The sequence below is a fragment of the Syngnathus floridae genome, chromosome 11 (assembly GCF_059516105.1).
Source record: "Syngnathus floridae isolate MCC-2025c chromosome 11, RoL_Sflo_1.0, whole genome shotgun sequence".
NCBI classification, from domain to species: domain Eukaryota; kingdom Metazoa; phylum Chordata; class Actinopteri; order Syngnathiformes; family Syngnathidae; genus Syngnathus; species Syngnathus floridae.
This window is the reverse complement of record NC_142423.1, coordinates 8,159,356-8,173,110: the sequence shown is the minus strand read 5'-3', so window position 1 is coordinate 8,173,110 and position 13,755 is coordinate 8,159,356. Positions and strand designations below refer to the sequence as shown.

The window sequence follows — 13,755 nt, the reverse complement described above, 5'->3', positions numbered from 1 at the left end:
ACCTCATTAGTCACTCCTTGTATGTCATCTTTTTTGTTAGCTCTATATTATGCGCCCTCCTCCCACATAATTTAATATCTAATTTATTATCTAGTGACTTTCTATTAAATAACAAAGCTCAGTAATTCATAATAAAAAATAATCATAAAAATTATTCCAGGAGAACTTATGCAATATATGAGCCTAGTTTGCCACTTTTTTGGTTTGCTTTTTTCGTATTAAATGAAAGGTTGAAATATAAACTTTATATGAAACACACAAACTACGGCAGTTAATAAATATTAACAAATATATATACACTTCAGAAATTATTCCAAAATGATACCGAATTTGAGATGTGACGCTTATCTATTTCACAATGCGTTTGAGTGGAAAGGAAAGGAAGGAAAACAGTGACATCATGTGGATTTAATATGTCACTACATATTTAGCAACAGTGACACTATGTGGACCTAGTATGTCACTACAGATTTACCATGGACCACACTATAATATGCAGTAAAGTGAAAACAAAAGTATTTTGTGTGAAATGCAAATGTGTAGTCTATGTTTTGCTTGCATTTTAAAACGTTTTCTTTCAACTTATTGACACAAAATAAACTAAAGTTTTGTGGTTCTGTAGTGGACAGATCACCCGCCCTGCGGCTGACGTCACCGTCGAAAGGAGTGAAGCCTCGTTCGGTACCTGATTGCTTGGAGTTGGACCGAACCGACTAACCGGGGATTACTTTGACTTGACCAAGATGTCGCACGATGCGCAACAAAAGGTAAATAAATTAACAAAAAATCAACCATTGATTATTTAAGAATTTTTCGAATGTTTGTGGAGCATTGTTTAAGTGCGCAAAGAAAAGCTCCCAACTTGTAATTGTTACGTCATCATATTATTTTAACGAGCCAAATAAATAATTTCAAAAGTATATGATTATTCTATTTTATTTATGATTTATTTATTTCTAATTTTGTGTATTACAGAGCAGCTCTTTGACGTTGGTGCTCATGGTTGCATCTGCAGCCATTGGCGGAACTCTCCAGTATGGATACAACCTGGCTATCATGAATGCACCTAATACTGTCAGTTTATTCCTTCTTTAAAAAATGCCCAAAGCTCCTTATGTATCATTTATTTATTTTATTTTATTTTATTTTATTTCATTTCATTTCATTTATTTTTTTATTACCAGATTCCTACTTAACATGAATTGAACAATACTACATTTATATATATATATGGTGGGCTCTCAACATATTTCACAACTTCTAATTTCGAATTAAAGTTTTAAAAAAAGTTAAAAATAATAAAATATTGGAGCAGCTTAATGCAGTATAGTCAATACTTAATATTATATCCAAACAGTGATGAGTGCTGAAGCGTAACGTCTTCTTGCAGTTCATACAGACCTTCATCAATGAGACCTTCATGGAGCGCTGGGCCATCCAGCTGGAGGACTACCAGGTGACTCTGGTGTGGACCATCATCGTCTCCATCTTCTCACTAGGTGGTCTTGTGGGGGCTATCATTGCGGGGCCCATGTCCATTTGCTTCGGGAGGTAACAACCACGGAACTCAGAGCCTCAGAATCATCATTTCATTTAATCTTTTTTCTTTCTTTTTTTTATTTAACAAGGAAAAAATGCCTGCTGCTCAACAACATTTTCCTCCTCAGCGGTGCTCTCTTGGCTTTGACAAGTAGAGCTGCCCGATCTGTTGAAATGATCATTTTGTCACGTGTCCTGATTGGAATAAATGCAGGTTTGTTATATAGTGTCTCATTGCTCATCGTGAAAGAACAGATACTCCAGAGGCTTCTGTCTTTCTTGCAGGAATCAGCATGAATGTGCAACCCATGTATTTTGGAGAAAGTGCACCAAAGCATCTCAGAGGGGCTGTGTCCTTGTCCTCTGCAGTTTTTACATCCTTTGGAGTCGTTTTAGGACAAGTAGTGGGACTCAGGTGAGGATTAAGAAAAGTAATAAGAGGAGCAATAATAATGATTAAAGCAGCATGCTGACCATGTCTGTCTCAAGCACAAAAGAAAATGGATGTTTGGAATTAAATCATGTGAATATACTAACACAGGATCTTTCACTTCTAGAGAGATATTGGGTAGTGAATCATGTTGGCAGTATCTTCTTGCCAGTAACGCCATTCCTGGCTTGATTCAGCTGCTTACCCTGCCCTGGTTCCCAGAAAGCCCCAGATACTTACTCATCGACAGGGGGGACAAGGAGGCCTGCATCAATGGTTAGTACGTACATGCTTGAAAATAACATTATAGGCTACAGTTCATCAAACTTTCCCAATTCGGTGGTCTCGCTACTCCTCAGCTTTACGACGGTTGCACGGCTGTGAGGTCGAGAGCAGCGAATTGGCTGAGATTCTCGAGGAACAAGCCGAAACCAAAGGCATGAAGCCCTGCGGGCCATGGGAGCTTTTCCGTGACCGCTCCGTGCGCTGGCAGCTCATCTCCGTCATGGTCATCAGCAGCGCCATGCAGCTGTGCGGCAACGACTCGGTATGACCTTTATGAATGTTCTGGAAGACTGCAGTAGTGGTGTCACTGACACCAGCGTGCTGGATCAGATGTTGTGGCTACTGTATCCTTACAAGCAAGTTGACAAGTTGATTGGACATTTGAGACGATCTGGTGGTGGGTTTTGCATTTCCAAATTAAAAATTAAAAGATGCATAAAAATGTGAATGGCAACACATACAGGTAAGTTAATTTCTATTAAACAGGTCATATTTAGGTAGAAATATTCACAAAAAGATTCATTCAGATGACAATTGGAGGCACTCATGTTATGCCCTTGGAGAAAAAATCTTATGGGGTCCCTGGGTCCAAAAGGTGTGTGAAGTGTTTCTAATATTTTGGTTAGCTTAATTTACTTTGCATTTGGTCGCCCTGCTCCATTCCGATCTGTGACACCAGTACGTTTTAATTCCCTTGGCCACAAGTTGCCTTCAGTTTAACTGCATACTTGATGGATTTAAAGATGAGAGTATTAACAGAATTATGTAATAAACTTAGGAAGGAGTGAACCCTTTGTTTGCATTTCAGACTCACATTATTCATTTGTATTAGTTTTTTTTTATTGTATACAGTAGTTTATATCTTTCTTTACTTTCTCATCTTCTAAAAGTCGTGTTCCTGTCTGTCTTTTAGATCTATTTCTATGCATCCTATGTCTTCCAAGAAGCTGGAATATCAAACGAACAAATCCAGTATGTCACAATCGGCACGGGCACGTGCGAGTTCACAGCCTGCATCATGTGTGTAAGTCGCTTACATAAGAGCTGCACAGAAGAGTAGTTTCTCTCAAGTGTTGCTGTATAGAATTCTCCTTACCTTGTGGTGGTGTCGAGTTGCACAGAATCACATTGAGAGCCGTTGTGTATTTTAGCCGCAGGAGAGCGCGGATTGTACTCCTGATATGACATGATTTCAGAACCTGCTGATTGAGCGCAAAGGTCGGAGGTTCATGCTGATGGGAGGCTATATCCTCATGACCGTCTGGGCTGTTGTCTTCACCATTGCTTTGTCTTTTGAGGTACTCAACTTACATGTTAATGCTCAGTGCATGTTGTGGATATAACCAAAAGTCTACACACCCCTGTTGATATGCCAGTGTGCAAGTATGACTAAAGAACTGAGTAGACTTTGTAAGATCACTGTAGAACAGTCCAAGTCAGACCAGAAGTGATGTTCTCTTTCTGTGTTCACATGGCCTTACTTAACATTGACTGTGCACACCGTGACATCACAAAAGCACTTAATATCCTGGATGCCTTACCTGAGCATGGCCTGCATCTTCACCTACATCCTCAGCTTTGGCATGGGACCAGGTCTGTGGAAATGACACCTAAGAGTGGTAGAAGCATGAAACCTTAAGCAAAGTAGGCCTCTCATACAGTAGCTATTGTTGATATTTGATGTATTAAATTGAATATTTCAACCCTAGACAATGATGAGGAATGATAAGGAAATGTCCTGACTGTTTTTGATTCATGTTATGTCTAATAACTTGTTTGTGTCCACTTCCAGCTGGTGTGACTGGAGTCCTGCCCACAGAGATCTTCAACCAAACTGCTCGGCCGGCGGCCTACATGATCGCCGGCTCTATGATGTGGCTCAATCTCTTCGTCGTGGGAATGATCTTTCCATTTCTAGTGGTAGGGTACATTTGTTTCACCATTGTACGATACAGTAGTGTAACTTGACCCTTATTAATATCGCACAATTCAGAATTATGGATGAGCTGGGTTTTTTTTTTTGCATTGATTTTATTAGTTTATTTATTTATTGCAAGATTTAAAGTATTGAAAGATATTATTATTATTATTATTATTATTGACAGAAGCCCATTCCTATACATGTCACGACTCACCCCCGGTCAGTCCATTATGTGTAGGTTGTCATTAGTTCTGTCAGGGTCTGTGTGCTCGCCCCTCCCTTCCTGTGTCTACTCTCAATCCATGTACTAATCACAGTCACCTGCCTCGCGTTACCTGTCGCGTATATAAGTCCTGTCTGCCCCTCACTCCCCTTTCGGATTGTTTGCGTCTCTCATCATCATCTCATCTTCGGTTATTCTCGTCCCTAGTCGAGCTTCTTATAGTCTATCTTTTGAGTTCTCCAATAAACCCTGCCTGGTCCAAGCTGCATTTGGTCGCCCAGCCCAAATCACTTTATGACAATACGCTTTCACGTGTAGCACCAAAGTAGTAGTATGACAGACTTCATCTCCTTTAATAGAGTTTGAGTAGTAAAAAAAATCTGGAACATTACATATGTATACCCACTTGGAGTTACTGTAATGCTCAAAGATGCACTTAATCAAATCTGGGTTTTGTTTCACAGAGCACAGCGCGCCAGTATTGTTTTGTGCCTTTCGGGACTGTGTGTCTGCTCTCTGCGCTGTACGTTGGCCTGTTCCTGCCGGAGACCAAGGGCAAGTCGTTATCAGCCATCACTGGCGAATTCCACATGCTCAACTTTAAAAATGAGGAAGCGCACAGTCGTCAGATTCAGTATCAGATGGGCGAAGTGTGTCCATCCACTACCTGGTGAAATCTAATAGAACTTTTTTTGTACTTTCACTTATGTGCACTTTGATAGAAAATAGCAAAATTATTCTGTGTTCAGATAACTCTACTGCAGAAATATATATTTGTGTGTGTAAGTAAAAACATATTGTATGGTGGATGGGGTGGAGGACAGCCTTTATCATGTTGTCGGAGCACATTGTTTCTCCAACATTTGTTGATACATGAGATATGAATTCACAGCAAACCACTCAAAAAATATCCAAAAAGCATCATCTATAAATTGAAATAATGATAATCTTGTCTCATTTTACTCACAAATCTACAGCAGAGAGAAAACTGAGCTTTTGTTGTAGAAAAATTGTTCAATTTGCATGAAAGGCAACAAGGTATTCATACATTCTGCCCTCTAGTGGATGAACATTGAATTGTTTTGCTTTCTTGACGTCACTGGTAGATGGGTAGGTAAATTTATTTATTTAGACCGTGTCCACCCTCGCAAATTGCATCTACTGTATAAATGTCCACACACTATCCGTTTCAATGATGACTGAAAATCATGATCTTTTTAAATATGTTTATCTCGGCTGTTCTGCTTTGTGTTTTAAACAAAGGCCAATCAAATATCTTGCGTTATACTTGTATTTGTATGAGACAGCCTCTGCATAGTAACAAGTTGTATTTTTTTTCATGTAGTTAATTCAAATTGCGCGTGTGTGTGTGTGTCAGCAACTTGGCAGATTAGTTGTACCAAATGTGTAAAACTCCTATAATGTGTGGACAAACAAAATGTCTCCTGATAAATCCGTCAAACAGTTTAGTGTTTTAATGAAACTTTGTGGGATCATATAAGGATATATTAATAACAGTGTCAATGTCAAGGGCTTTTCCATTGCAATTTATTGGATCCTTGTCTCTCTGGGAACAAGAGACTGAATAACAGAGTACAAAAACAAAGATTTATACTGTAGAAAAGTATGCTGCTTATACTGAAATATGTCCAAAGACGTTATAACAAAACATGTAGCGCACATTTTAAAAGCTTTTTTTTGTATGCGTGTTTTGTATGTAACCATATAGGAATACCAAGTTGAGATACTGTACATTTTCTGTGTACTTTGTAAAAAATAAAAAGTCCCAATGCAAGTCATGGTACAATTCTCCAAAAGACAACCTTTAAATCCACTGCTGTGCACAATCAGTATGTGGAAGGCACTTTGCAACAGACTGAAAGAAGAAAGCCAAAGAATTAAAGGAAAACAAAACATCTTTTACAATGAAGTACCAATGTGAGTGAACGCAAATTCACTTTGTCCTCAAATAACAACACAAGCCTTCTATGGCAGAGTGGATCACGAGAAAATGACAAATAAAAAGCGCTATGCGATGAGCTCGCACGTAGTTGATTGACACTCAGCCAAAGACGTAACGCAAGATAACTTATCAAGCTTCTAGCACAACAGGACGACGGACAAAACCAAAACAATCTGCTTATGTACAGGTCCACCGGTTACAAACCTCATTGGTTGGTTCGATATTTATATATATATTTATAAAATGTGCATATGGATGGTGTATATACACTTGTTACAATTCACTATATATAATCATAAATAATATAGAATCAGTTACTCTAATCAAAACAAAATGTAGGAGATGGAACACACGCACTTCACATGGTGAGACAAACATGTTGGTCAATGGAGACAGAAAAACAAAACGGAACTCAAAAACGTGAGAAAATGTTCATCCTTCCCGTCTGAGCAGGAGCTCGTTCAAATATTCCCGATACAGCAGAAAGGTTTCGGAGGAATGTTACATACGAAAAAGACGGCTCACTTGTTTGTGATTGGTCCAGGTGCTCCTTGATCAATTAACACACACAACAACACACACATCTCCTAAAACATAACTTACGAGGGTTTCAAAATTGATAAACCAAAACATTAACGCACACAAAGAAACGAGACGGCACCCAAAAGCAAGGGCTTAAATAAGTTAATAAAATAGAATCTACATTTCATAAAATATATAAATGATAATCTACCCGACCTCGGTCCCCCGTTCAGTGAATACACAAGAATTGAACACAAAAGATTTGGGGAATATAATTGCCAACAGGCGTGTTTCGAGGGTTAACATCTTCGTGCCCTCCGTCCTAAAAGACCATTGCATGCTTTGTCACTTCATCTTAAGAAAAAAAAAAAAAAAATCTTACACAACCTCATTCATGATTTGTTTAAGCAAAAGACGTTCAGATTTAAACGCAAATGTGAAACGCAAACTAAAAAGTGCCTTTGACTTTCGTCTTCTGTCGGTGCTTCGCTTCTCTTGGTGACTAACGTGACCAATGATGTGTTAGCTTGCATTGAGCGGATTCCGATTTTGGAATCTGCCGTTGATTGAACAATCCTGTCTGGAAAACGAAACAATGTGAATACACAGTTACGCGTCGTCCATCGCTCTGAAGGCCAAGATGGTTTCAGAGGAATTAGCGAGCGATTCGGGTGCATCCGTCGATTCGTCACGTGCGGCTAAGAAAGCTCTATGAACAATCAAAACAAATAACACTTCCTCCAAGATACAAAGAAGAGATCGCCATCATGTCTTCTCGTTATAAAGATCGTTACGACACGGTGTATGCGCGTTCCGTACTCTGAAAAAGTAGAAAAAGTAGGAATCATATGGCAGTCTGGCAAAAATATACACATTAAGCAAGAGTAGTCTTGAGGCAGAGTTACTGTCAAACACGGAGCAACTTGGGTGCGCTGGGATAGGGAACATTAGAAGCCAAGCGTGCACGTCACTTTCCACCAAAGTCCACCCCGCTCTGACCCGCGTCGGCGTCCACCAACGAGGACGCGAAGGCCGACTGGACGATCTGGAAGCCGAACGACTCCAGCAGGGACATGCTCTGCTGCGGCGAGAAGGGGGCCAGCTCGCTCAAACCCGAAGCGGACCCCGACTGGGCCCTGGGGGTTTTGTGTACTCTGTGCTGATGTTTCCTGAGGTAGGACCTGGTGCGGAAGGCCTGACCGCAGATGCTGCAGTTGAATTTCTTCTCAGGGTCCGTCTTGGCTTTGGGACCCTCCGGAGAGCCCAAAGCCCCCGCAGAGGTTCCGTTGCAGGCCAGTGAGGGGATCTCCAGCTCTGATTTGTGTGGAGATTTCATTTCATCACAGTTGGAAAGTTCCCCAAATGAAGGATCCGATTCTTCCGACTCCAGATGAGGACATTTCCCGTCGTTTTCCTGCCCGTCTAAGATAGAAAGGAAGCGGGGTGAGAAAGAGGTGGGAAGGAGACGGGGGTTGGAGAGAGGAGTAAATTAGGACGACTGGTTTACAAAATAGTCTCGTTGAGACAAAACAATTAGCGGGTGGAAAATTTTCTATCCAGCTTCAGTTCAGTCAGGTACCGTATGCATTTTATTAAGGCTGTGGGATACGATCAAATCAAGTCTTTTTGATCCATACAAGTTTTGAAAGGTTTTTTGTCCCAGCATCAACTACCACAGAAATAAGTAGATATTTAATTCCTTACAGAAAATAGGACAATAAGCTCTTCCTCTGGGAGGAAATACGTTCTTGTCAAAACAAACACGACTCGAAATTAACATTTCATGAATTTTGTTTCACAACAATCGTAAGATGAGCCATCAAACTGCTCGCCTCGGCAGCCGCACAACGCGACCCAACGCAACGCTGTTCGGTTGCAAGTGTGAACAAATCAGTCGACAACTCTCAGCCACACACTTGGCGATTGAGCCTCTCACATACCAAATTTCTGCAGCAGAATCTTGGAAGCAATATTTGCGACACGACATACATAACTATTTTTCTTTTTAATTGACCATGAACAACACAGACTGCCCTTGCCATTGTGGCTTTATTATAATAATATAAAGAAACGGACAGGTAAATGACAAGTGTAGGGTAAGAGGCCTTTGGTGATTTTGGTGACAAGAGACTCTCCACGCTTCACTTTTTAGCGGGAAATAAGTTAAGTATCATGCACCCGCCCCACCCACCACCTGCTGGACTGTACTGACCTGCAGCAGGCCCATGGATGGGGAAAGCGGGCACCCCACCAGAGCGACACTCCCAGAAATACGGAGTCCCGCCTGGCTTTCCTACAAGCAGCTCAGGCTGCGGACCAGCCTGGGGTAGAACTTGAAGTCCAGAGAGACCATGAAAGCGAGCCCCTGCCTCGGGCGGGGAGAGTACCAGCTGCTGACTGGCATCTACAAAAGCACCCATCCAGGAAGAGGGAGAAGAGACATAACAGGCCAGCAGACAGCACAGAAACACAATTACCTTCTGATGTGCTCAACGGGGAATTCAAATTTTTCCCATCACAAAAAAAAAAACCCTCCAAAGTCTATTTCCATAGATGCTTCTGGGATCATCAATCAACAACGAACCCCTGTCTGTAAGAGACTTGCCACACTTGGGATGTAACCGTGACATTATTTGCATCCCATAATGAACATGCACGTGCCAGGAGCATGCTAGAAGACAAGCTCATTTTAATGATGCAGCAGCAAACAACCATCTCTCATCTAAGTTCCCGCATGACTCCAAATAATAAAAGTTACCTGGCTGAACAGCATGGTCAAAACAGACAAGCCCGCAGGCAATGTTATTGGATGGTGCTGATTTGACTATATTTACTTTTTCTTGCAATGACACATATCCAAATGACACCACTTAAGACATCTGAATTGTGTCTTATTTTTCTCTATGGTGTTTGAGGTGGGACGTTTGCGTGGACAGATTGTGAGGCAGGCCACCATTTGAGGATAAGCTCAATAAAAATGTTGTCTAATTTTGTCTCATCAAATGGATGTGTTGCCATTCATTTTTGCCACATGTTGGTAAATGTAGTCTTATTTTATTTTTCCCGAGGTTTGCCCCAATGAAACCAGGGCAAACAAACCATAGTACCACAAAACATGCAACGATGCGCCTCGTGGACAAGCCAGAAATGGACCAACCAAGCGACAATGCAGCCATGGCCATGCCGAACACACAGACATCCAAACTCTCCACATGGTTATTGAGAAGCCATGTCCAAAACAAGGTGCAAAGAACCGAATTAACTGCGGACTGTGACAACAGGAAGAAAAAGCCGTCTGTGACGATCCAAAAAGATGTCGCACAGATAGTCGATCAACGCACGCACACAGTGAGTGAGAAGCTTGGAGCAGCACAGATGGCCGATGTGCGCTTGTGTTTTAAGCAAAACACAAAGACGTAGCAGCACATTTGATATTAAAAAATAAATAAATTAAATAAAGCAACACAGCCAGTTGAAAGGCAGAGACATGAATGCTTCGGGATGGGCCGGGCGACTGCTTGCCTTCCACTGAGCACTGGCGTCCCATGTGGTAAGGGGTGCCGTTGTGCATCTGTAGTTCCCCGCTTGGCTCAGGGAATGGGTGCAACGCGCCAGAGGATGGCAGTGAGGAGCCATGGTGTGTCTTTGTATGCACCTTAAGATAGGAGGCAGTGGAGAAACCTGCGACCGGGAAGAGCACAAACAAGGTAGTCGATTGCAAAGCGGAGGCATCGACAGAGACGGGCGATGGCCGGCCCAAGATCATCGCGACTGCTTTGAGCACAACACCAGCAGTGATTGGAGAGAACCATCCAGAGGAAATGTGGAAAAATAAGGGACTCGTGTATCGAGAAGAAATGCAACACTGCTTCTTGAGAATAGCACAACTCGTGGAATCAAACAGTGGCAGGAAAACTGAAGTGATACTCTATCACACCACTGCTTCATTCCGGATGACCAGCCACTGAAGCTCGCGGGATGGTCGCCTCTGTCGGCTTGTACAATTTTACATTGGCATTCCTTAGTTTATTAAGCATCACATGAATAACCCTACTCTTTTTTTCTTCATCGTATTCAGAAAAAAAGGAGCAATATCAGCCGTGGGACCTCGGGTATCGCCTTCCGTGACACAGCATGTAGAAATAAGTGTTGGTAAAATAAAAATTCCTTGGAACAACTTGAACATTTGGAAACAACTTGAAAGAACAACCATTAAAATGAGAGTCTACTAAAATAATAGCAATGAAAACAATAAATTAAAAAAACGTAGTCTTTTTCCTACTATTTGCTTATTGGCCGCTTAGGAGCAGTGTGGTGCCATGCAAGCATGGAATACACACTGACATGAGCACAACAAGAAAGTTGTGACTGAGCTCTCTTCATATAGCTTGTTTTTCACAGATTAGGAAGAACAAGTCCCATTAAGTATAATTGTATTACTTTTGTGTATGTGTTAGTGCGTGGTTTTGTTTTCATTTGACGTAATAGCGCTCCCAGAAGTCAATGCTAATATTCTACTAGCATGCCAATACAATTTTACATTGACTCCAGCATTAGCGCTGTAAAATTAGCTAAAGTAAAATGAAACATACCCTGTGTTTAAATATAAAATGTGTGCATTTATTTTCATTTTGCATTTGGTTTTAAGAGTAAACTCCAACGGAGTTGTCTTTAAAGAATTTAACGCACACGCAGAAGGGCAGATGCTTGCAGCACAAGCAACAGGGTGGTACAACTCGAAAGCAACTATTTTATTTTGCATCAGTTTTTGTCAGGGCCTGTTTTCTTCAGAAAGCTTTTTAGGTACCACTGATGAGAAGTTAGGAGTTCACAGCCCGGCATGAATGACTTACCTTTGTTGCAAATGCCACAGTAGTTGTGTGTTCCTTCACTATGTTTCTTGAGGTGGTCCGTCATGTAGGCCGCACGGAGGTACTTGCCGCAAACTTTGCAAGGAATTTTGTCCTCATGACATGCGAGGTGTGACCTGAGGCGATCTCTTGTAGCAAAAGAGGCATTACAAATCTGCAAGAGACCAAACATATGACGTGAACTTACAGTTTCAAAACGGTTAAGCTATTCAATTCTGGTTGAATTTTTTTTTTGTATCACCTGGCACTTGTGGGGTCTCTCTGTTGTGTGGACTTGTTTGATATGTCCGTTCAGATGGTCTGGTCTGGAGGATCAAAATATATATTTTGTATAAAGTGAAGTACCCACGTTATGACAAACGGGCCAAAATTAGGCATGCAATCATAAGTTAGCAAAGTCACCATTTTGAGGCCACACACAAAGCAAACTAGGGGAATTTTAACTGACCTGGAAAAGCCTTTGCCACAACTTTGGCACACGTACGGTTTGCCCACGGAGCCATCGTGGGAGCGCACATGATAAGACATCCTGTCTTTGCGTTTGAAGCGCAGACCGCACACATGACACGCGTAGGGCTTCTCCCCAGAGTGGGACAACTTGTGTCGATTCAGGTGGTACACGTCGCGGAACACCTTGCCGCAGATGTCACAGCCGACGTGCCGACGGGTCCTCTCGCGCTTGCGGCCATGGTCCAGCGTCAGCCCTCCGTGGAACTGCGCGTCGTTTTCCTGGCCCATCAGAGCCAGGCCGCCCGGCGTGGAGCGGCCGCCGACGTTGGCTCCGTGTTGGGCTTCGTGGTTTTTCAGACGGGAGGCTTCCGTAAAGGCTTTGCCGCAAGCGCCGCACGGGAAGAGCACGATGTTTTTCTGCGCGTTATGATTGAAGTGGACGGGCTCCTCGGAGGCGCCAGTCTTCTTGGGTCTGCCCCTGCCCCTCTTTGAAACGACGTCGTGGTGCAGCGTTGTTGTTTCGGGAGGCACGGGTAGCCCGCCGACGGGCTGCAGGATGGGCATCGATCCCTCGGCGGCGTCCTCCAGTAGCACGGCGGCGGCGGCTGCGGCTTCGCTCCCATCCACCTGATGTCCATTGTTAGCGAAGCCTACCAGCGCCGTCCCATTCACCAAATCCTGCTGCTGGGCCACCGGGAATCCAAGCTCAGCCGCCCCGGCGGCCTGGCAAAGGCTGGCGTTCCCTCCCCGCGAGGACGGGACGAGGATTTGCACATTGGATTGTTTGATGACCTCCTGGCAGATTTCAATAATCGAGCGCATCAGCAGAAACTTGGCAGCTGTCATCAACTCCGGGAAGCACTCGAGCCGCACCACAATCCTGGACGTGTACGCAAAGTCCAAGATGTCTTTGAAAACTTTGGGACTGATGGTGTGCATCTCCAGCTCCCTGGCGTCGCCGTCCTCCGGCTGGCGGCCGAACACCGACTCAAAGTACTCGCTGCACGCCGCCAGCACCGCCTTGTGTGCGGGGAAGCTCTCCTCGCCGACGCGCAAGATCACGTCGCAGAACCTGCCTCCATCTTTCCTCTGGACGTCGAGATTGTGTAGCATCTCCGCGCTGTGCTTGCTCACCTGGTAGGTGTACGAAGAAGTCCAAGACGGCTCCGCTAGCTTCTCCATGCCGAATGCATCCAGCGGCGGATTCGGAGGAGAAAGGACGGAGTTTGCAATTTTGCAATGGAGCCGCGGAGGACAGCTAGCTACAAAATCCCCCCGAACCGACCGACCGCTTCGCCCAGTCGTTGTAACGTCTAACGTTTGCGCTAGCATTAGCGGCAGGCTAAAGATGGCAGCCCCCCAGCTTCCTGTGCACTTTGACCCGGCTTTCTCGATGGGTGGGGGGACGTTCGTATTTTCTTTGTGTATGTGTGTGTGTGGCAACAAGGCTTTATCACGCGTGCGTTTGTGTTATGATCTTAAACCGGCCAATAAGGAGAATGAATAACGCTCTTGGGGTCTTTTATTGATGGTCAGCAGACTATGCGCAGG

The 13,755-nt window shown here is 43.3% G+C and overlaps 2 protein-coding genes across 4 annotated transcripts; one reads left to right on the top strand and one right to left on the bottom strand.

Annotated features, from left to right (window-relative positions):
- The first annotated feature begins 530 nt into the window (after positions 1-530).
- slc2a11a (solute carrier family 2 member 11a) lies at positions 531-6,187 on the top strand. Its single transcript, XM_088389400.1, has 12 exons — positions 531-767; positions 976-1,074; positions 1,391-1,551; positions 1,629-1,753; positions 1,825-1,954; positions 2,097-2,245; positions 2,329-2,516; positions 3,168-3,278; positions 3,451-3,552; positions 3,772-3,847; positions 4,047-4,174; positions 4,863-6,187. The coding sequence occupies exons 1-12, from the start codon at positions 744-746 to the stop codon at positions 5,070-5,072; spliced, it is 1,503 nt and encodes a 500-aa protein (XP_088245526.1). The 5' UTR covers positions 531-743; the 3' UTR covers positions 5,073-6,187.
- Positions 5,925-13,734, bottom strand: patz1 (POZ/BTB and AT hook containing zinc finger 1). Of its 3 annotated transcripts, XM_088389396.1 has the most exons (6): positions 12,203-13,734; positions 11,996-12,059; positions 11,737-11,908; positions 10,406-10,564; positions 9,096-9,287; positions 5,925-8,305 (listed from the first exon to the last, which is right to left on the bottom strand). In XM_088389396.1, the coding sequence occupies exons 1-6, from the start codon at positions 13,534-13,536 to the stop codon at positions 7,851-7,853; spliced, it is 2,376 nt and encodes a 791-aa protein (XP_088245522.1). In that variant the 5' UTR covers positions 13,537-13,734; the 3' UTR covers positions 5,925-7,850. The 3 variants fall into 3 exon arrangements, with proteins under 3 accessions (XP_088245522.1, XP_088245523.1, XP_088245524.1); XM_088389397.1 differs by lacking the exon at positions 9,096-9,287 and having other exon boundaries at positions 12,203-13,730; XM_088389398.1 differs by lacking the exons at positions 9,096-9,287; positions 10,406-10,564 and having other exon boundaries at positions 12,203-13,722.
- Positions 13,735-13,755: the final 21 nt, after the last annotated feature.